This window comes from Oncorhynchus nerka, linkage group LG27 (assembly GCF_034236695.1).
Source record: "Oncorhynchus nerka isolate Pitt River linkage group LG27, Oner_Uvic_2.0, whole genome shotgun sequence".
Taxonomy (NCBI): Eukaryota; Metazoa; Chordata; class Actinopteri; order Salmoniformes; family Salmonidae; genus Oncorhynchus; species Oncorhynchus nerka.
Window position 1 is genome coordinate 94,400,666 of NC_088422.1, and position 24,907 is coordinate 94,425,572.

General features: G+C 46.1%; 1 protein-coding gene across 1 annotated transcript in view; it reads right to left on the reverse strand.

Annotated features, from left to right (window-relative positions):
- Nucleotides 1-1,457: 1,457 nt before the first annotated feature.
- The window catches only part of LOC115126337 (dual specificity mitogen-activated protein kinase kinase 5-like), a 112,918-nt gene continuing 89,468 nt past the window's right edge, over nt 1,458-24,907 (reverse strand). Inside the window, exons 13-15 of the mRNA XM_065011189.1 lie at nt 22,450-22,511; nt 20,950-20,995; nt 1,458-7,508 (exon numbers count right to left, since the gene is read on the reverse strand). Coding sequence (XP_064867261.1) covers nt 7,401-7,508; nt 20,950-20,995; nt 22,450-22,511 — 216 coding nt within the window. The 3' untranslated portion in view covers nt 1,458-7,400. The remainder of the gene's footprint in view (nt 7,509-20,949; nt 20,996-22,449; nt 22,512-24,907) is intronic.

Below are 24,907 nucleotides of genomic sequence, written 5' to 3' on the forward strand. Positions count from 1 at the left end.
AGGCAAAGACGCCCTCACTTCAAGTTGTGCTCAACCACTTTACATTTTCTTTTAATTGGCATTTTCACCCAAGGGCATCTGTCTCAACCTGGTGCAACAACAAAAAAACTGCCTTTAGTAGTCTTGAAATGCCCAGGGTTAAACATCTGACTCAGAGGGGAAAATACATCAACTTTTGTTTTATCCTGGAGTCACCCTGAGATGTGAACTCATTCTGTGGTTTAGATTTACAGAAGAAGAAAAAGAAATCTAGCATTTCTAAATAAAAACCCAAACTGAAATACAGACGGAACATTAAAGGACTATAATAAGGTCATCTTACAAAGAAAACACAACTAAATTGTTATTATCAAAATTGAACCACTTTAATCCATGTCTCATTCATCAATTAATCCAGTTCACGAACCAATTCAAACTCAAAAGGCATCCAATTTTCTACAGCTAGTTTTGACATAGAATACTTTTCATGGTCATGGGTGACTGGGTACAGGTTATATTTTAAAACGCTCATGGTTATTGCAACAACACTGGGCAATCTTTCAGTGAAGAGAGAATACATTATTGGTCGTAGAAATACAAGGACATTTAAGATTTTTGTTATTGTTGATGCGGTTATAATATTGCACTTTCTTCCCCTGATCAAATGAATGAATGGTGATTTACATATGACATTAAACCTTTTCAACTGGCATAACTCAGACTGTGTGTTCTCAGAAGGCCACTTAAATCACATTACGGCAAAGTCTGAGACAACTGTCTGAAAGGTTGTCACTACAGAGTCTCTGCATACCAGATAGCTTTAAAAACATTCTGGGTCCGTATGTGTCAAGCGTCTCAGAGTAGAGGAGTGCTGATCTGGGATCAGGCCCCCCCAGTCCATGTAATCTTACCGTTGGGATCTCCCCCCCCAGTCCATGTAATCTTACCGTTGGGATCTCCCCCCCAGTCCATGTAATCTTACCGTTGGGATCTCCCCCCCAGTCCATGTAATCTTACCGTTGGGATCTCCCCCCCAGTCCATGTAATCTTACCGTTGGGATCTCCCCCCAGTCCATGTAATCTTACTTGGGATCTCCCCCAGTCCATGTAATCTTACCGATCTCCCCCCAGTCCATGTAATCTTACCGTTGGGATCTCCCCCAGTCCATGTAATCTTACCGTTGGGATCTCCCCCAGTCCATGTAATCTTAGATCTCCCCCAGTCCATGTAATCTTACCGTTGGGATCTCCCCCAGTCCATGTAATCTTACCGTTGGGAAGTCCATGTAATCTTACCGTTGGGATCTAAAAGACAGAACGGGTTCTAAATCAGCACTCCTTTTCTGAGACGCTTAATACAGAACCATCCATTAAAGCACTGGAGACTGTCCATGTAATCTAAATCCAATCTAAAAGACAGAACGGGTTCTAAATCAACACTCCTTTTTCTGAGACGCAATACAGAACCATCCACCTCTCATTGATGGGAATCATTTGGAGAACAAAGTGAAGCAAATGTTTCCAGTGTACCATGTCAAATAAAACAGGAGTAAAAGCTGATTGTGCTGAACTGTGAATGACTCCTTTAACTGATTTCTCTTTAAATATAATCCCCTCCCACTGTTACTGTTAACCCATACTTCAGGCAACTCGTATAGTACACACACACACACACACACAACTGGTCCAGGTTTCTCTATTGAAATATTCATTAAGAAAATGCAATACCGTCTGCACCAAGCAACCTAGGCATTAAAGTGGAACTGACAGCATTTTAGCAACATGAAATCTTAAAGTCCTGTTTATATACACCCCCAGGAACAATTACATATTTTATATATATATATTTTTACATTTTCTGACAAACGAGCACTTAGATATGGTCCTTTTCACATTTGTATAGAATGTTTTGAAATGACGTAGAGTAAGGCATTTGTGAAAATTCTATAGCAATATAGAGTGGAAAAGCGTCTGTGTGTTTGGACAATGAGTAGACACTGCAGTAAATAAAACCTATTAAAAACATCTGTCTCGTCCAGGACCGGAGTCCACACAGACTGGGTGCGCCAATCAGAGCTACAGTAGGCCTTTATGCAAATAAGCAATTTGTCACAGGGCCCTGCCATCATTTACTTTGAACTGGACTGTGTGTTTACAGGCAGTAGCAACAGCGCGACTTTAGCTCATTAGAACGCATTCTCCAAAAGCCACAAAATACACCTGAACTTATTTCTGCAAATAAATGTGTGTGAATACCACAGCAGTCTTCTTACATGTGGGAACTTTCCAGTCATTGATCAAACAACCATGAAAAGGTAGTCTCTCTATCGTAGTTATGCACAACAAGATCAACAACTAATGCTAGCCAGAGCGAGATGAGCTAAAATCTAACGAGAGAACATTAGATAAACCCTCTCAAATTATTTCAGCTAGTTGGCAGTCATAATTGCACTGATAAACAAAAGGGAATAGTAGCCTGCTCACTGTTCTGCAGCCTGTCTGCCAATGCATGCTTGTCCCAACCTAGTTTTTGACAACGGAATGGGAATTTGCCTGCCTGTCCATTTGATTGATGCCAAATACATTTGATTGACAACTAAGGGTGCGTTTGTAAATTGCTTCCCGTGTGTTAGTACACTCTGTATTCATACATTTGGAGCGTTGTCAGATTGTCTGTACATTCCGCGCGTTTCTCTCACCGAGCGTTAAGTGCAGTGTGCGCTCTGTCCGCGGAGGAGCGTTGATCCCAGCGTCCCTCAACAGCAGTCAAGCACCTAAGCCATCTCTGCCTAAAGTTGGCTAGCTACTTCGATACAAATGAGAGAACATCTCACTCTGACCATTTTACGCACCCTAGCAAAGCTGGTTAGGCTGTTTTCATTTTATCTAGAGAGTTAGTGACTAACTGTGCTGCTGGCAACAATTGAATTACGTTTTTTTCTTACGTTTACTGACACGGTCATATTCAGCGGGTGTTGCGCGTCGTAAACTCGTCAGTGGTTCTGCGCCCTGGCGGAGTGGATAGCCAGAATTAATTTACGAATGCAAGATATATGCTAACTGAATAACAGTCAGCATAGCTAGCTAGCAAAGCTATTCACATTTCTTGCTTGCTAGCTAACCAAACGACACCTGCATCTCTTAGCTGTAGCCACCAAAAAACGGAGGGGAAAAAGTCACTCACTCACCCAATGACTCCGACCTCCTCCCAATACTTCCCAGAAGCTAGCTAGCTAACGTTTGGCTCAGTGTTTTTACCTTGCTAAATAGATACGCTAGCCTATTAGCCACATTATGACTGACTTGTGATCACTGCACTTGCTAGTTTGAATATATTGACATTCCCAGCTGTTTTTGTCCAAAAAAGATTGAGTCATTGAAACAAACCAAGCATCCCGAATTGGGTGGAGGCTGCAGTGTACCAGGCCAGCTGCAATTTACAACCTGATAGCAATTTTTTGGGACTATATTAATCATACATTGAACTATATCCATTTATTCTGACAACAATGCCTTACTGTACGTCATGGATGTTCTTGTCAAATATAACCTATTTTTAAAACCTCTGACAAGTTGGTTTTGTAGCATAAACTGGGAATTGTATATTTTTTACTGATATGGTAGTTTCATATCTGCAAAGTAGTTAAAATGCTGTCAGTTCCACGTCAAGGACAATCAAATGAAGTCAACGTGAAGGAGTATATTTGAATAATAATATAAATATGGTTATACAGGTGGTGAGTTAATGGAATCATCAACCATAAATCTGGTGCTCGTCTCCAAATTAACATAAATAACAAATGGAAAGTACTTTAAGACTTTTCTCAAAGTTGTTGTGAAGTTTGTTTGTGTTGCATCATTAATTAACAGGTTTGGAAGAATAGAAGAGTAGAACTCCATGGCACTGAGTGGTTGAAGAGTCCCCACAATGTGGCCTGGTAAAGGGTAGGATCCCCAAGCAATGCTTCTACTACTACTACTACTGCTACTACTACTACTACTACTGCTACTACTGCTACTACTACTACAGGGCTCTACGCTAACCTTTTTTAAAATTTTTACAAGGAGCACGTGTGCACCTAAGTTGAAAAATTTAGCAGCACACAAAGAAATTTAAGAGCACAATAAAAAATATTTGACGTAACAAGCTATTTTCTTTGTAGTAATGGTGCAAGCATGACTGTCATGAATCTGCACTCAGTGTATTCTCCATGGCACTTAGGAGCTGCGGTACAGTGAAGCAATCATTGCAACAATTATCTAGATGATTTTCACACAGCAAAATATTTAGATGCATATGTGAGCAAAATGGTCGCCCTGTATCACTACTACTACTACTGAGGCCATTATACACGACACGACCAAAAGGATGTGGACACCTGCTTGTCGAACATCTCATTCCAAAATCAAGGCCATTAATATGGAGTTCGTCACCCTTTTGCTGCTATAACAGCCTACACTCTTCTGGGAAGGCTTTCCACTCGATGTTGGAACATTGCTGTGGGGACTTGCTTCCATTCAGCCACAAGAGCATTAGTGAGGTTAGGCAATGACATTGGGCGATTTAGGCCTGGCTCGCAGCCGGTGTTCCAATTTATCCCAAAGGTGTTCGATGAGGTTGAGGTCAGGGCTTTGTGCAGGCCAGTCAAGTTCTTCCACATCGATCTCGACAAACCATTTCTGTATGGACCTCGCTTTGTGCACGGGACATTGTCATGTTGAAACAGGAAAGGCCCTTCCCCAAACTGTTGCCACAAAGTTGGAAGTACAGAATCGTCTAGAATGTCATTGTATTCTGTAGCGTTAAGATTTCCCTTCACTGGAACTAAGGGGCCAAACTATGAAAAACAGCCCAAGACCATTATTCCTCCACCAAACTTTACAGTTGACACTATGCATTGGGGCAGGTAGCGTTCTCCTGGCATCTGCCAAACCCAGATTTGTCTGTCGGACTTCCAGATGGTGAAGTGTGATTCATCACTCCAGAGAACGCGTTTCCATTGCTCCAGAGTCCAATGGCGGCGAGCTTTACACCACTCCAGCCAACGCTTGTGTAAGGCTGCTTGGCCATGGAAACCAATTTCATGAAGTTCGCGACAAACAGTTATTGTGCTGACGTTGCTTCCAGAGTTAGTTTGGAACTCGGTAGGGAGTGTTGCAACTGAGGACAGACAATCTTTACACTACGCGCTTCAGCACTTGCCGGTCCCATTTTGTGAACTTGCATTGCCTACCACTTTGCCGCTGAGCTGTTGTTGCTCCTAGACGTTTCCACTTCACAATAACAGCACTCACAGTTGATCAGGGCAGCTCTAGCAGGGCAGAAATTTTACGAACTGACTTGTTGGAAAGGTGGCATCCTGTGACGGTGCCACTTTGAAATTCACTAAGCTCTTCTGTAAAGCCATTCTATTGCCAATGTTTGTCTATGGAGAGTGCATGGCTGTGTGCTCGATTTTCTACACCCGTCTGCAACGAGTGTGGCTGAAATAGCCAATTCCACTAATTTGAAGTGGTGTCCACATATTTTCGTATATATATATATATATATATATATATATATATATATATATGTATCTCGATGAGGTAAAGTAATGTCACAGAAACGTCATTGTAAAAACATTAGGCACACACATGGGTTACTGCCGTACACACACATGGGTTACTGCCGTACACACACATGGGTTACTGCCGTACACACACATGGGATACTGCCGTACACACAGGGGTTACTGCCGTACACACACATGGGTAACATACACATGGGTTACTGCCGTACACACACAGGGGTTACTGCCGTACACACACATGGGTTACTGCCGTACACACACATGGGTTACTGCCGTACACACACAGGGGTTACTGCCGTACACACACATGGGTTACTGCCGTACACACACAGGGGTTACTGCTGTACACACACAGGGGTTACTGCCGTACACACACATGGGTAACATACACATGGGTTACTGCCGTACACACACATGGATTACTGCCGTACACACACAGGGGTTACTGCCGTACACACAGGGGTTACTGCCGTACACACAGGGGTTACTGCCGTACACACACAGGGGTTACTGCCGTACACACACAGGGGTTTCTGCCGTACACACACAGGGGTTACTGCCGTACACACACATGGGATACTGCCGTACACACACAGGGGTTACTGCCGTACACACACATGGGTTACTGCCGTACACACACAGGGGTTACTGCCGTACACACATGGGTTACTGCCGTACACACACAGGGGTTACTGCCGTACACACACAGGGGTTACTGCCGTACACACACAGGGGTTACTGCCGTACACACACAGGGGTTACTGCCGTACACACACAGGGGTTACTGCCGTACACACACAGGGGTTACTGCCGTACACACACATGGGTTACTGCCGTACACACACATGGGTTACTGCCGTACACACACATGGGTTACTGCCGTACACACACATGGGTAACATACACATGGGTTACTGCCGTACACACACAGGGGTTACTGCCGTACACACCGCCACACCTCCACTAGAAAGCTGCCAACAATAAAGCGTAACAGGTTGTCCGAGCGTCATCCTGGAAAATAGCACTTCTTTGTTATTGTAAAGCCATTTGGGTTTTCAAGCCCCATCTCATCGTTGATCACTTACTCTGACATTCTGTCTAAAGTCTCTCTGAGTTAGAAATAACTCAGTAGGCAAACAGTCACGGAATAAGCCCCACTCACTTGTAAATTCATTGATAAAGCAGCGTCAACACACGGCCAGGTTTGGAGTGTAAGAGTCGCCAGGATACACCATCAAGACATCAGTCAACACACGGCCAGGTTTGGAGTGTAAGAGTCGCCAGCATACACCATCAAGACATCAGTCAACACGCCAAGGGCCCAGATAACAAAGTTCCACTTGCAACGAACGTTCAGTTGTAAAGATCCAGTATCCTCTTGGCTTACTGACGTTGGACGTACAAACGGCCTCTTTACACCATGGACGTCTTCAATACGTTTTAGAAACCGTGTCTTTGATATTTACTGTCCACTCCTGGGGTTCACGAATGGTGAAAGTCCAGAGAGATTGGGGCATGATATTAGGGCCGGGACCATACCAGTATCTCAATATTGTTTCTATGGCAAAAATGAAAACACAAAGCAGACCAAACTCTTTCAGTCCTTTAAACACCTGCTGTATGTAAAATATTGTGAGCTATAGATAGAAAATAAATACATGTGACTCTGGATGACATCATAATGATGTTTTGTTTCCAACATCAGGACTGTTTTCCTAACGAAGTTAAAATCGCTTGGTGTTTTGTTTCTTTGCCACGATATTAACGAGTATAGAGATACTGGTGTCATCCTGGCCCTACATGATACCCTCGACCACTTAACTTCTCTGTGATCTCCTGTGTTTACGGGGGTCACATCTGTCCCTGAGCCTGGGCTCTCCGCTCCTCTAGGCAGCGACACACCCACATGGACACCACCTCCGCATTGCCATCGTCGTAGAGCAGGATGAAGGCATGGTCCTGCAGACAGAGAAGGTAGAGAGATGGAGAGAGATTAATAGTGTCTCAGGTATGGATCCAGTGATTAGAGTATACTGTACATAGGTCACGACCAATGGAACAGCCAATCTCTCAGAACATCTGGAAAAATTACCACATTGGTCAATAAAAACCCCCTGAACTTAAAATAAATCTATTTCTTTTCCTCTTAGAAAGGAGATCAGTTCCGATCTCCTTTAGGATTTTTGATTAAATTATTTTCAAGGACATTCAGAATTGACGAGCAGGAGCGTCCACCAGAGCTGTTCCCAGAGAATTGAATGTTAATTTCTCTACCATAAGCCGCCTCCAAAATCGTTTTTGAACATTTGGCAGTACGTCCTACCAGCCTCAATCGCAGACCACGTTTATGGCGTCATGTCGACGAGAGGATTGCTGATGTCAACGTTGTGAACAGAGTGCCCCATGGTGGGGGTGGGGTTATGGTATCGGGTAGGCATAAGCTACGGACAACGAACACAATTGCATTTTATCGATAACAATTTGAATACACAGAGATACCGTGACCCTGAAGCCCATTGCCGTGCCATTCATCTGCCGCCATCACCTCATGTTTCAGCATAATCATGCATGACTCCATTCACAAGGAACTGTACACAATTCCAGGAAGCTGAAAATGACCCAGTTCTTCCATGGCCTGCATACTCACCAGATGTGACACCAATTGAGCATATTCGGGATGGATTGATGTGTATGACAGTGTGTTCCAGTTCCCACCAATATCCAGCAGCTTCACACAGCCATTGAAGAGGAGTGGGACAACATTCCACAGGCCACAACCAACAGCCTGATCAACTCTATGTGAAGGAGATGTGTCACGCTGCATGAGGCAAATGGTGTTCACACCAGATACCGACTGGTTTTCTGATCCACGCCCCTACCTTTTTAAGTTATCTGTGATGAACAGATGCATATCTGTATTCCCAGTCATGTGAAATCCATAGATGAGGGACTAATGAATTTATTTGAATTGACTGATTTCCTTCTATGAACTGTAAACTCAGTAACATTTTTGAAATTGTTGCGTTTATATTTTTGGTCAGTATACATACTTAATAACAAGGAGTGGATGGAGTCTTTGACAATTTTTATGGCCTTCCTCTGACACCACCAGGTATACAGGTCCTGGATGGCAGGGAGCTCGATCGCAGTGATGTACTGAGCCGTACACACTACCCTCTGTAGTGCCTTGCGGTCAGATGCCAAGCAGATTTAAAAATAAATAATAATAATAATATTTAGAGCGTTGGACTAGTAACCGGAAGGTTGCAAGTTCAAACCCCCGAACTGACAAGGTACAAATCTGTCGTTCTGCCCCTGAACAGGCAGTTTTTATTTTTATTTTACTTTTATTTAACTAGGCAAGTCAGTTAAGAATAAATTCTTATTTTCAATGACGGCCTAGGAACAGCGGGTTAACCTGACAAGGTACAAATCTGTCATTCTGCCCTGAACAGGCAGTTAACCCACTGTTCCTAGGCCGTCATTGAAAATAAGAATTTGTTCTTAACTGACTTGCCTAGTTAAATAAAGGTAAAATAAAAATAAAAACTGCCTGTTCAGGGGCAGAACGACAGATTTGTACCTTGTCAGCTCGGGGGTTTGAACTTGCAACCTTCCGGTTACTAGTCCAACGCTCTAACCACTAGGCTACCCTGCCGCCCCAGATGCCATACCAAGTGGTGATGCAGCCAGTCAAGATGCTCTCAATGGTGCAGCTGTAGAACTTTTGAGGATCTGAGGGCCCATGCCAAACATTTCAGCCTCCTGAGGGGGAAGAGGCATTGTTGTGCCCTCTTCATGACTGTTGGTGTGTGTGGACCATGATCCTTAGCGATGTGGACACCGAGGAACTTGCAGCTCTCGACCCGCACCCCTGCAGCCCCGTCGATGTGGATGGGGGCGTGCTCGGCCCTCCATTTCCTGTAGTCCACAATCAGCTCCTTTGTCTTGCTGACGTTGAGGGAGAGGTTGTTGTCCTGGCAACACACTGCCAGGGGTCTGACCTCCTCCCTATAGGCTGTCTCATCGTTGTCGTCGATCAGGCCTACCACCGTCGTTCCATTTGCAAACTTAATGATGATGTTGGGAGTCGTGAGAGGCCATATACATTCGTGGGTGAACAGGGAGTACAGGAGGGGACTAAGCACGCACCCCTGAGGGGCCAACGTGTTGAGGTTCAGGGTGGCACTATGGTGTCACCAGAGAGACACATTCAGTCAGGACAATAACTGCTACACCAAGACTCCAGCACAAGGCTTCCCATAATCATTCAACCAATGCTCAAACCATACAAACAACAAATGCATATAATCCTAGCCATATAGAGTCCAACTAGCACTGTGGAGATGGTGACAGAGGTCACATGACATGTGACACATCAGTGACAAGAGCACCATGCACTGATACAACCTCATCTGGAGAGCCTTGTGTCAGTGATGACCTCCGCCGGTTCATACAGGGGTCAAGGGTGAAAGTGGTGGGGGTTGTCACGGAGACGGGCCAACGGTGACTGACCGCTACATTTATTTGGTGTGTCGAGTAGAGGGACAATTAGATCAACGACCAAAGCCATCGCTCTTTAAATGGACTTGTCACCCCTGGTTTCCCTGACACAGGACCTTCACTAACAGGCACTAACAAACACAGCAGTGTTAACAAGAGTCCAATCTGGCCGAGAACAGGGGATATAAGGACCAGGGACATTGTGGGGGACAATGAATTTAGCCAAATAAAACATGAATGGAGGATAGACTACAGAAGGTACCATTGGAACAAGGACTTGATGGTGTTGAGGTGTAATATACAGTAATGTAAGTGTAGTTTGTAGAAATACTATATTTCAATAGGTTTGGATTCTGTCAGATATTTTACGTTTAAAAGGCAATGTTCTGCAACCTTATCTCAAGTTAGACCCTTAAGACCCGTAAGGACATAACTGGCAGTCCAGTCTGACGGGTCCGTTCCGCTCAGGTCCAGTCCAGACGGGGCCGGTCCAGTCCAGACGGGGCCGGTCCAGTCCAGACGGGGCCGGTCCAGTCCTGTGTCCAGTGAGTCTGAGGGACTAGGAGAGCCCCATCAATCCTGGTGTCCTTCTAATGGGCAGCTGGGGCTAAGATAGACTGAGGTTAATTACTCTCATATCAGTGTGTGTGAGAGAGAGAGAGCTGGAGTGGATGCTCTTGGATGCCCCAATGTTCTGGGTACCCATCTCATCAATCATTGCTGTGCCTGTACAGAGAGAGAGAGGGGGGAGATGGAGGGAGTAAAGGGAGGGAGAGATAGAGTCCAGAGTAATGTCTTTAATATCCAGCTCCTGCTCTCTGCTCTCGACCCTAACAGACTGGCCACGTCTGATGGAATCTGACCTGAATGAAGGGGGAGGGGCTTGGCTTCTGCCTTTTTAATACCTCATCGACAGATACACACAGACGTACGCACACACACCCAGCTTAAAGACAGACATGGAGAAAACCCACTAACTCGGACAAAGTTATTATTGGAATCCCAGTTGAGATGGTGTCATAATTCAGGCTAAAATTAACACACGCACACCATGTTTTTTCAAGGCCAGCCAAATCTCCACAATGCGTGGACAATAAAGCTTTTATAAATGTTCCACACACACACACACACACACACACACACACACACACACACACACACACACACACACACAGGGCCACGCGATCCGCCATTAATTAAAACACCTGCCACCAGAATTAAGCCGAAAACCAGGAGGACGTTATTAAGAGTCAAATGGAATAAATACTCTTTAGTTAGGTCATTTCAGGTGCTACAGCTTTACCTTTCCAACGAGCCGCGTGGAGGATAGAGGGAGAAAACTCATTTAAAAAGTACCACTACATTAATCACAGTCTCAGAGCATCAAAGTGGGATAATCACCTGAATGGGCCGTTCAAATAAAACTGCCACAAATCCCAGGGGAAATTCTACCGTACTCTTTAATTGTTTGGAGTTCTTTGATAGGCTTTTTAATCGAAGATTAATTTATGCAATTTTAAATAACTTCTACATATGATTAATAAGCTTGGAAAATTAAACGGAGTCGGAAGCAATTATAACAAGTGGCTGGTCATCACCTCATTAGAAGTTGTTGGAGGAACGCGACGCAGTGGATGAGTGTGTGTGTGAGAAGCCGTGTGTGTGTGAGAAGCCGTGTGTGTGTGTGTGTGTGTGAGAGAGAGGGGTGGGGAGGGAAAGAGAGAGAGAGGAAGAGACAGAGAGAAAGGTTGAAAGGTCAGAAGAGTAACTAGGTCTTTGCAGATTTGCATGCTAATCTCCAGCTCCCACAAGGAAACTGACTGGCAGACAAGGTAGGTGTGTGTGTGTGTGTATATGACGAGGGCTCTTTGAGGTGACATTTTACTCCAGTACTTCCACTGTGTGTGTGTGTGTGTGTAGGTGTGAGAGATGGATTCTATATGAGATGATCCGTTACTCCAGTACATCAACTTAAAAGAGGGATGCCGTTACATAGGCCAAACGGCATCCGTAGAGATGGCTAAATACCATATCTACCTAGAGCCTGCGCTGCAAGGGAGCTGGCTACACTAACTTGCCAAACGGCATCCGTAGAGATGGCTAAATACCATATCTACCTAGAGCCTGCGCTGCAAGGGAGCTGGCTACACTAACTTGCCAAATGGCATCCGTAGAGATGGCTAAATACCATATCTACCTAGAGCCTGCGCTGCAAGGGAGCTGGCTACACTAACTTGCCAAATGGCATCCGTAGAGATGGCTAAATACCATATCTACCTAGAGCCTGCGCTGCAAGGGAGCTGGCTACACTAACTTGCCAAACGGCATCCGTAGAGATGGCTAAATACCATATCTACCTAGAGCCTGCGCTGCAAGGGAGCTGGCTACACTAACTTGCCAAATGGCATCCGTAGAGATGGCTAAATACCATATCTACCTAGAGCCTGCGCTGCAAGGGAGCTGGCTACACTAACTTGCCAAACGGCATCCGTAGAGATGGCTAAATACCATATCTACCTAGAGCCTGCGCTGCAAGGGAGCTGGCTACACTAACTTGCCAAACGGCATCCGTAGAGATGGCTAAATACCATATCTACCTAGAGCCTGCGCTGCAAGGGAGCTGGCTACACTAACTTGTAACCTTGTAGTTAATCAACACTGACTTTCTTATCATGATGAGGAAAATGAGACTCAGAGAATATTCTCTGGGCAGCAGTATGATGAGTTGACAAGCTTGGAATAGTTTCAATTCTATGACAGAGAGAGTAAAAACAGCTGCCATTAGGCTTTTATGAATTAGAATTATGAATAAGAAGTTAGCATTATATAAAAGATGTTTGCATGGTTATGTTCAACTGGTAAACACAGACCCCTCCCCGAAATCCAGAATTGTCTAAATTCTCCTATTTCACTTTGTGAAGTCTTCCTGAGTAAGAAGCCTTACTATGTTCAGTGTGAGGCCCTAGGGGTCAAATGTGATAAGAACGGCCCCGGTGTTAAAGTGTCGACAACAGAAATGTCTGAGACGCTGAGAAAACCTTCCATCTTGCTAATGTGTAAACAAGTGGAGGAGATTGGAGTCCTTTTAAAATCCTGTCACTCGCACGGGTCCCAGTGGTGACGCTGCGTGAAGGATGGGACTTTAAATCTCAGTTCTCTCTCTCTTCTGGGGCACCACAGGACTGCTGAACCCTTCCACCTCTTTACACCCTTAACAGCCCGTGCCGCACCTTTCAACCTCTCCAAACACTCAGATTACTACACTCAACAGTCCTTTTTACATGGGGGTTTCTGCAGGGTTTTTGGCAAGTGGAGGCTGTCAGGGTCCTTGATGGAGTTGGGGACTGTCTAAGACTCGACACACACACGCACGGCCCCTTTTGTCACAGACAAGGGGGCTCATCTGGCACCTCTGGGTAGGGGAGTTTGAAGGGGCGGGGGAGGGAGTTAAGGGGCCGGGGGGGGCTGCGTTAGGGACAAAGGTGCTAAAAGGCTCGTTGACAATGAGGGCCCTCCGGTGGGGAATAGAGGAGGAGAAGAGATGTCAATCAAGTCACAATCAGAGACAAGGGGATGGTGGGAGGGAGTGGATCAGACACACACACCTCAAAATGGAAAGGGTGAGTACAGAGGCTCCTTACAAAATTACAACAGCTCTTTACAAAAACGAGAGGGAGAGAGAGACACATAAAGAGAGAGAGACAGAGAGAGAGAGACACAGAGAGAGAGAGACACACACAAAGAGAGAGAGAGACAGAGAGAGACAGAGAGAGAGACACACAGAGAGAGACACACACAGAGAGACAGGCATTCATTGCAGGGAGGAAGGAAATATGTATTTCAGAAGTATTCCTACCAGGTCAGACGACACTAGACTAGAGCATGGTGGAGCCCTGGTCATTTCCTGGGAGCCAGCCAATGGAAAGTCCTCAGTGTCTGGGCCAGTATGTCATCCTATTATGAACACCTTGATAGGATATCATGAGGTAATGTCCTCCTAATGAAAGATGCATCAGTGGAAGGATAACACACTGGCACTTTCCTGACAGACACAGCTGTTGCGATGCAAGTTGTGAAGACATTATTTCCAAAGAGAGATATTCTTACACACACAATTCTGATTTCAGCTCCCACTTTACTGGTTGACAGACCCTCTGCCCTGATGTTGACCTGATGACAACAGAGGAACAATGTTGAATCGTCTATTTAACAGGTTCTTTCTCTTTCAGAAATGTTATATCTCCCAGTTCTGTGTTGACCAGTTAGCTCAGTTTAGCTATGAAACATATCAGCTGTGGTTACCTGGACTTAAAGTCAGTGTAAGCCGTTATTATGACTTGTTATAACACGAAGGCCGGTTTCCCAGACTAGATCAGACTAAAAAGCACTTTAAATGGAGAAACTCGACCAGAATGCTTTTTATTCCCGGACTGTTTTATTCATCTCTGTCCAGGAAAACGGCAACAAGTCTCCCTTCCTCTCTCTCCTCCCTTCCTACCTCTCTTCTCCCTCCCTTCCTACCCCTCTCCTCCCTTCCTACCCCTCTCCTCTCTCCTCCCTCTTTCCTCCCTTCCTACCCCTCTCCTCCCTTCCTACCCCTCTCCTCCCTTCCTACCCCTCTCCTCCCTTTCTACCTCTCTCCTCCCTTCCTACCCCTCTCCTCCCTTCCTCTCTCTCATCCCTTCCTCTCCCTCTCATCCCTTCCTCTCTCTCTCTCATCCCTTCCTCTCGCTCTCTCCTCCCTTCCTCTCTCTCCTCTCTCTGTTTTGCGTCCCTCTCCCCTCAGGCCCTTCATTTCCGTTCTCCGTGATGAGGCACGAGATGAGGTCACGGCCGCGTGCCTCTGTGGCGAGGGTCTGATTGTCTCACGCACCCCCCCCACCACCGTGTACATATTAACAGTCTATATACACATTCCATCTGTATGTTAATGCAGCTTGCCACAGCTGGAATCCCCAGTACAAAGTGCCGTCGTTCACTAATAGTTATTATCTTCACGGCCTTATTCCTCCAGGAGAGCCGGTGGAAGACACGGCAAATTGTGTCTCTTTACGATTATGCCTCCGTGGGCTCGCTCATCAGCTTGGCATGGATGGTGGATGAGGATGGGACGCGGCTCCCTCTGATTATTGATATGGCTTTTATTGACGTCATTCCCGCTGTGGGGTTTTATGGTATGAGCATTAGTGGCTGTTAGTGATGCTGGTGTCCTGGGATATGTACAGTCTGTTTGGTTATTGTCTGACAGTCTGTCTGACTGTCTGTGACTATGGGATGTCCTACTAACTAACTAACTAACTAACTGATAGACCTAAACTAAGCAGAGATCAATGCATTCTCTGAGGGAGAGAGAGAGGGGGGGTGGGGAGAAAGGGAGAGAGAGAGTGTGAGAGAGGGGGAGAGGGAGAGAGACAGAGAGAGAAGGAGAGAGAGCGAGAGAGAAAGAGAGAGAGAGACAGAGAGAAGGAGATACAGAGAGAGAGAGAGAGAGAGAGAGATACAGAGAGATACAGAGACACCGAGACAGAGCCCGAGAGAGACAGAGACCGAGAGAGACCGAGAGAGACAGAGAGATACAGAGACAGACAGAGACAGACAGAGAGATACAGAGACAGAGCCCGAGAGAGACAGAGACCGAGAGAGACCGAGAGAGACAGAGACAGACAGAGACAGACAGAGAGATACAGAGACAGAGCCCGAGAGAGACAGAGACCGAGAGAGACCGAGAGAGACAGAGACAGACAGAGAGATACAGAGACAGAGCCCGAGAGAGACAGAGCCCGAGAGAGACCGAGAGAGACAGAGCCCGAGAGAGACAGAGACCGAGAGAGACCGAGAGAGACAGAGACAGACAGAGACAGACAGAGAGATACAGAGACAGAGCCCGAGAGAGACCGAGAGAGACAGAGACAGACAGAGACCGAGAGACAGAGACCGAGAGAGACAGAGACAGACAGAGAGATACAGAGACAGAGACAGAGAGAGACAGAGACCGAGAGAGACAGAGACAGACAGAGAGATACAGAGACAGACAGAGAGATACAGAGACAGAGAAAGAGAGCGAGAGAGAGACAGAGAAAGAGAGCGAGACAGAGAAAGACAGAGACCGAGAGAGACAGAGACCGAGAGAGACAGAGACAGAGAAAGAGAGCGAGAGAGAGAAAGACAGAGACCGAGAGATACAGAGACCGAGAGATACAGAGACCGAGAGATACAGAGACAGAGAGCGAGAGAGAGAAAGACAGCGAGAGACAGACAGAGAACCAACGACTGATCACCCCAATCCACAAAAGTGGAGACAAATTTGACCCCAATAACTACTGTGAGATATAGTAACCTTGGGAAAATCCTCTGCATTGTCATTAACAGCAGACTCGTTCATTTCCTCAATGAAAACAATGCACTGAGCAAATGTCAAATTGTCTTTTTACCAAATTACCATACAACAGACCATGTATTCACCCTGCACACCCTAATTGACAACCAAACAAACCAAAACAAAGGCAAAGTCTTCTCATGCTTGGTTGATTTCAAAAAAGCCTTGAACTCAATTTGGCATGAGCGTCTGCTATACAAATTGATGGAAAGTGGTGTTGGGGGTAAAACATACGACATTATAAAATCCATGTACACAAACGACAAGTGTGCGGTTAAAATTGGCAAAAAAACACATTTCTTCCCACAGGGACGTGGGGTGAGACAGGGATGCAGCTTAAGCCCCACCCTCTTCAACATTTAAATCAACGAATTGGCGCGGGCACTAGAAAAGTCTGCAGCACCCGGCCTCAACCTACTAGAATCTGAAGTCAAATGTCTACTGTTTGCTGATGATCTGGTGCTTCTGTCACCAACCAAGGAGGGCCTACAGCAGCACCTAGATCTTCTGCACAGATTCTGCCAGACCTGGGCCCTGACCGTAAATCAGTAAGACCAAAATAATGGTGTTCCAAAAAAGGTCCAGTCGCCAGGACCCTTGAGCCAGGACCCTTGAGCACAAAAAAACTATACATACCTTGGCCTAAACATCAGCGCCACAGGTAACTTCCACAAAGCTGTGAACGATCTGAGAGACAAGGCAAGAAGGGCATTCTATGCCATCAAAAGGAACATAAAATTCAACATACCAATTGGGATCTGGCTAAAAATACTTGAATCAGTCATAGAGCCCATTGCCCTTTATGGTTGTGAGATCTGGGGTCTGCTCACCAACCAAGACTTCACAAAATGGGACAAACACCAAATTGAGACTCTGCATGCAGAATTCTGCAAAAATATCCTCAGTGTAGAACACCAAATAATGCATGCAGAGCAGAATTAGGCCGATACCCACTAATTATCAAAATCCAGAAAAGAGACATTAAATTCTACAACCACCTAAAAGGAAGCGATTCCCAAACCTTCCATAATAAAGCCATCACCTAAAGAGAGATGAACCTGGAGAAGAGTCCACTAAGCAAGCTGGTCCTGGGGCTCTGTTCACAAACACACCCCACAGAGCCCCAGGACAGCAGCACAATTAGACCCAATCAAATCATGAGAAAACAAAAGATAATTACTTGACACATTGGAAAGAATTAACAAAAAAACTGAGCAAACTAGAATGCTATTTGGCCCTAAACAGAGAGTACACAGTGGCAGAATACCTGACCGCTGTGACTCTCCCAAACTTAAGGAAAGCTTTGACTATGTACAGACTCAGTGAGCATAGCCTTGCCATTGAGAAAGGCCGCCATAGGCAGACATGGCTCTCAAGAGAAGACAGGCTATGTGCTCACTGCCCACAAAATGAGGTGGAAACTGAGCTGCACTTCCTAACCTCCTGTCCAATGTATGACCATATTAGAGACACATATTTCCCTCAGATTACACAGATCCACAAAGAATTCAAAAACAAATCCAATTTTGATGAACTCCCATACCTACTGGGTGAAATACCACAGTGTGCCATCACAGCAGCAATATTTGTGACCTGTTGCCACAAGAAAAGGGCAACCAGTGAAGAACAAACACCATTGTAAATACAACCCATATTTATGCTCATTTATTTTCCCTTGTGTACCCTTAACCATTTGTACATCGTTGCAACACTGTATATATACGTAATATGACATTTGTAATGTCTTTATTGTTTTGAAACTTCTGTATGTGTAATGTTTACTGTTAAACAATAAAAATTATTTAACTTTTGTATATTATCTACCTCACTTGCTTTGGCAATGTTAACACATGTTTCCCATGCAAATAAAGCCCCTTGAATTGAATTGACAGAGCTCCAGAGAGAGAGATACAGAGAGAGATCTCCAGAGAGAGAGCTCCAGAGAGAGAGAGACAGAGAGAGAGCTCCAGAGAGAGAGATACAGAGAGAGAGCTCCAGAGAGAGAGAGATACAGAGAGAGAGAGCTCCAGAGAGAGAGAGATACAGAGAGAGAGCTCCAGAGAGAGATACAGAGAGAGAGCTCCAGAGAGAGAGAGAGATACAGAGAGAGAGCTCCAGAGAGAGAGAGAGATACAGAGAGAGAGCTCCAGAGAGAGAGAGAGATACAGAGAGAGAGCTCCAGAGAGAGAGAGAGAGAGATACAGAGAGAGAGCTCCAGAGAGAGAGAGAGAGCTCCAGAGAGAGAGATACAGAGAGAGCTCCAGAGAGAGAGCTCCAGAGAGAGAGATACAGAGAGAGAGAAATACAGAGAGAGAGAGATACAGAGAGAGCTCCAGAGAGAGAGATACAGAGAGAGAGAGAGATACAAAGAGAGAGAGAGAGAGCTCCAGAGAGAGAGAGAGCTCCAGAGAGAGAGAGAGCTCCAGAGAGAGAGAGAGATCCAGAGAGAGAGAGAGCTCCAGAGAGAGAGAGAGCTCCAGAGAGAGAGGGAGATCCAGAGAGAGAGAGAGATACAGAGTGAGAGAGAGATACAGAGCGAGAGCGAGATACAGAGAGAGAGAGAGATACAGAGAGAGAGCTCCAGAGAGAGAGAGCTCCAGAGAGAGAGAGCTCCAGAGAGAGAGAGAGCTCCAGAGAGAGATACAGAGAGAGAGATACAGAGAGAGAGAGATACAGAGAGAGAGAGAGAGCTCCAGAGAGAGAGAGCTCCAGAGAGAGATACAGAGAGAGAGATACAGAGAGAGAGAGAGAGATACAGAGAGAGAGCTCCAGAGAGAGAGAGAGCTCCAGAGATACAGAGAGAGAGATACAGAGAGAGAGAGAGATACATAGAGAGAGAGCTCCAGAGAGAGAGAGAGCTCCAGAGAGAGAGAGAGCTCCAGAGAAAGAGAGAGCTCCAGAGATACAGAGAGAGAGATACAGAGAGAGAGAGAGATACATAGAGAGAGAGCTCCAGAGAGAGAGAGAGCTCCAGAGAGAGAGAGAGCTCCAGAGAGAGAGAGAGCTCCAGAGAGAGAGAGAGCTCCAGAGAGAGAGATACAGAGAGAGAGAGAGAGATACAGAGAGAGAGAGATACAGATAGAGAGAGAGATACAGAGAGAGAGAGAGAGAGAGAGATACAGAGAGAGAGAGATACAGAGAGAGAGAGATACAGAGAGAGAGAGATACAGAGAGAGAGAGAGAGAGATCTCCAGAGAGAGAGAGAGCTCCAGAGAAAGAGAGAGCCCCAGAGAGAGAGAGCTCCAGAGAGAGAGAGAGCTCCAGAGAGAGAGAGAGCTCCAGAGAGAGAGAGAGAGCTCCAGAGAGAGAGAGAGAGAGCTCCAGAGAGAGAGAGAGAGAGCTCCAAAGAGCTCCAGAGAGCTCCAGAGAGAGCTCCAGAGAGAGAGAGATACAGAGAGAGAGAGATACAGAGAGAGAGATACAGAGAGAGATACAGAGATACAGAGAGAGAGAGATACAGAGAGAGATAGATACAGAGAGAGATACAGAGAGAGATACAGAGAGAGAGAGAGATACAGAGAGAGAGAGATACAGAGATACAGAGAGAGAGATACAGAGAGAGATACAGAGAGAGAGAGATACAGAGAGAGAGAGACAGAGACAAATGGGTCTGAGTGTTCAGTTCTCCTTCTCTCCCCTCAACTCCTCTTCCTTGTGTGAGAACACACACTCAGTTAGCACTTCCGCCATTACACGCATCCCCAAAACACACACACACACACACACACACACACACACACACACACACACACACACACACACACACACACACACACACACACACACACACACACAGTCTCTCCCTTCCCTGTCACAGCTCTTAAAAGGTAGCTGGTGTAAATTGCTGTGGCCTTGTGCACTAACACCAGATCAGAGAAACCCATCAAGCCAACACTCGGAGTGAGACAGACTCAGTCAGACTCACTGGGGGTAGAGGGGACATGGAACTCACGTCCAGACAGATATGTCTGTGTGATATCTTCCTATAGTCATGTTTTGGTTCACTTCCATAACCTTGGAGGTTTCTGTAGTCTGTAACATGGTAACTCACCATAAGGTTGGTAGGAGGTTTCTATAGTCTGTAACATGGTAACTCACCATAAGGTTGGTAGGAGGTTTCTATAGTCTGTAACATGGTAACTCACCATAAGGTTGTTAGGAGGTTTCTATAGTCTGTAACATGGTAACTCACCATAAGGTTGGTAGGAGGTTTCTGTAGTCTGTAACATGGTAACTCACCATAAGGTTGGTAGGAGGTTTCTATAGTCTGTAACATGGTAACTCACCATAAGGTTGGTAGGAGGTTTCTGTAGTCTGTAACATGGTAACTCACCATAAGGTTGGTAGGAGGTTTCTGTAGTCTGTAACATGGTAACTCACCATAAGGTTGGTAGGAGGTTTCTATAGTCTGTAACATGGTAACTCACCATAAGGTTGGTAGGAGGTTTCTATAGTCTGTAACATGGTAACTCACCATAAGGTTGGTAGGAGGTTTCTATAGTCTGTAACATGGTAACTCACCATAAGGTTGGTAGGAGCAGGCCTCTCTTTGGGGAGTCTCTTCATGCTGAACAGAGAAAACAGCAGTTTTATCACAATGTTGTTAAAGCATACAGAGACATTTTCGAAGGTAAGACTATTTCATTTTGTGGTTCATTACTTACATTTTTCTATAAGTCATTTCCTAATGAGCATTTGTTCCTAATGAGCATCCAAGGACATTACTGACAAACCTGACAAGCCTAATTGCCAGATTGTCCCAATGGTGCTTTTGTTACACTATGAGCCCCACACAGTGGAAATGCTATGGCTAGTACAGTCTGACAATAAAATGTGTGGACAACCAGTCCATATTCCTCATAGGAGGTCTCCTCGATGTTGTGTGTGTGTGTGTGTGTGTGTGTGTTGGCCTACTATCATTTGAACAATAAAGCTGATCAAAACCATCTGCATCAGCACCACTCTAACCACCAGCGCCAGCTCACACACTAAGTACCCAAACAGTCATTGACCCTGTGTGAGGACCCTGCCAGTCCTGAGAATGAGGAGGGGAGATTCGTCAGGGCGACCTACATAGGGGACTGTGAAGGATTAGTGTGTGATTCTAGAGAGGCCCGTCTGGAGCTAACCGAGTTACTGTGTGATGAATCACAGCAGGCAGGGACCAGGGACAGGACAGGGACCTCTAAGAATAGCCTGGGAGGTGGCAGTGCCAACCTGGTGCCAGGGCTGGGGCGGGCACAGAGAAGAGAAACAGAGACCTGGCCTGTTTGAGTAAATAAGGCATAGAGATAGGTAAACAACAGCTGGCAGAATGTAGACACACGTACAAGGACATACACATGCAGAAACATGCACACACTGTTATGGTCCTGCTTTTGGCCGGTAGGTCAGTTCCATTGGGTGTGTTCCCTCTGCTGTGTGTTTATTTGTGAGAGCATTTGGCTAACAGGGGGCCAACAGACCATGGGAGACATGGTCAGTGTAAATATTGTGCTGTGTTGCTACAGTAAAGAAACAAATCAGAGAGATAATTTGTCCTTCAGGAGAGCCTGGTATACTGGGATAAGGCCTGTCCTTGTTATCCTGTCTCTGCTAGCTGCCCCATTACCACCCAACACCATTATCAGACATAGGAGAGTGGAGGGCACTACAGTGATAATGCATGTCCTACATGAGTCATCAAGTTAAAAAATACAGCCTACTAAATCCGATTGCATTTATGGTACTAAAGACGATGGACTTAAAATAAATTAACACGGTTGAGGTCTGGTCTTTGGCAAATTAAATGCTATCCAATTGTTTAACTTAATTTTGAAACATATTGAATCTGTTGATGTATTAGGTTTCTGTTTCTAGGTTTATTTCTGTTTGGCTGAAACCAACACATCAAAAGGCTGATATTTGAGAGAGAGCGATAAGGGTTTTCTCACCTAGCTATTTTAAGATGAATCCACTAACTGTAAGTCGCTGTGGATAAGATCATCTGTTAAATGACAAATGTAAAACAATTTGACTCACCACTGTGTGATGAAGTGGACAAACTTCTGGCTGAACTGACCCAGAGGAAGAACAGGAGGCTCCTGGGAGAAACACAAGGACACAACTGAACAACTTAGACCACCCAGTATAACAGGGAAGCTTCTAGAAGGTTGTTATGTGATATCAAATCTGTCACTAAAAGCTAAACCCATTTCTTAATTTAGTTGAAGAGATCCACTTTGATAAACACTACTAATCAACATAGGAATAACTTGAACCTAAATGAGAGATTTAATTACACAAATCCAAAAATCCCAGTTCTTCACAATCACTGTGTCTAGATCTGTATCCACTGGTTAAGAATACAAGACCACAATTCAGAGAAACCCCAAACCCTGAACTACATAGAATTCTAGTTATTAAAACACATTTTGCTGAGAAAAGCCGACCTTGATAAAGAGGCTATTTCTAAACGCTGCGATACATTGTCCCGTCTTCTTAGTAAAAAGAGGTAGCTGCACCTGAACCCCACCTATTGTTGGACGAGCACAATGGAGTCAAGGAAAATAATCTCCTTTAGGAATCAGTGGGGGGGTCGGGTGAGCACAAGTGTGAGCGGCACTGGTCATCTTCGTTCCGATAAAAATATTAAAGGAGATATCGCCATGAAAGGCGAAACATTTTACTGTCAGATTGCAACTGTCATTTCTTTTACATGAATGCCCTCTAAAGTGTATATTTGAAAGTATATTTTACTTGGCAATGGCGCGCTATAAAATGTGTTTGAGGCACGAATACAAATGAAAACCTTATTATAATCATATTGTGTAGTGTGTTACAGTTTGATAGTCAAACACTATAAGAATCAATTTGAGAACTTTTTCACCCGCTGTGCACTCAACAACCACAGTCAACAACCACAGTCAACAACCACAGTCAACAACCACAGTCAACAACCACAGTCAACAACCCCAGTCAGCTAGCCCAGTTAACTAGCCCAGTCAGCTACCCCAGTCAACTAGCCCAGTCAGCTACCCCAGTCAACTATCCCAGTCAGCTAGCCCAGTCAGCTACCACAGTCAACAACCACAGTCAACAACCACAGTCAGCTAGCCCAGTTAACTAGCCCAGTCAGCTACCCCAGTCAACTAGCCCAGTTAACTAGCCCAGTCAGCTACTCCAGTCAACTAGCCCAGTCAGCTAGCCCAGTCAGCTACCACAGTCAACAACCACAGTCAACAACCACAGTCAGCTATCCCAGTCAACTATCCCAGTCAGCTATCCCAGTCAGCTACCCCAGTCAGCTCAGCTACCCCAGTCAGCTACCCCAGTCAGCTAGCCCAGTCAGCTAGCCCAGTCAACTAGCCCAGTCAGCTAGCCCAGTCAGCTAGCCCAGTCAACTAGCCCAGTCAACTAGCCCAGTCAGCTAGCCCAGTCAGCTAGCCCAGTCAGCTAGCCCAGTCAGCTAGCCCAGTCAGCTATCCCAGTCAGCTACCCCAGTCAGCTACCCCAGTCAGCTAGCCCAGTCAGCTAGCCCAGTCAACTAGCCCAGTCAACTAGCCCAGTCAGCTACCCCAGTCAGCTAGCCCAGTCAGCTAGCCCAGTCAGCTAGCCCAGTCAACTACCCCAGTCAGCTACCCCAATCAGCTACCCCAGTCAGCTACCACAGTCAGCTAGCCCAGTCAGCTAGCCCAGTCAACTAGCCCAGTCAACTACCCCAGTCAGCTACCCCAGTCAGCTACCCCAGTCAGCTACCACAGTCAACAACCAAAGTCAACAACCACAGTCAACAACCATAATGAACATTGTAGTGAGACAGTCACAGAGGACTGGAGATGGAGAGACCGAAGGAGATGGAGAGACCCAGGGGGATGGAGAGACCCAAGGGGATGGAGAGACCCAAGGGGGATGGAGAGACCGCGGGGGGATGGAGAGACCGCGGGGGGATGGAGAGACCGCGGGGGATGGAGAGACCCAAGGGGATGGAGAGACCGCGGGGGATGGAGAGACCCAAGGGGATGGAGAGACCCAAGGGAGACCCAAGGGGATGGAGAGACCCAAGGGGATGGAGAGACCCAAGGGGATGGAGAGACCCAGGAGATGGAGAGACCCAAGGGGATGGAGAGACCACGGGGGGATGGAGAGACCGCGGGGGATGGAGAGACCCAAGGGGATGGAGAGACCGCAGGGGGATGGAGAGACCGCAGGGGGATGGAGAGACCGCGGGGGATGGAGAGACCCAGGAGATGGAGAGACCCAAGGGGATGAAGAGACCCAAGGGGATGGAGAGACCGCAGGGGGATGGAGAGACCGCAGGGGGATGGAGAGACCGCAGGGGGATGGAGAGACCGCGGGGGATGGAGAGACCCAAGGGGATGGAGAGACCCAAGGGGATGGAGAGACCCAAGGGGATGGAGAGACCCAAGGGGATGGAGAGACCGCGGGGGGATGGAGAGACCCAAGGGGATGGAGAGACCGCAGGGGGATGGAGAGACCG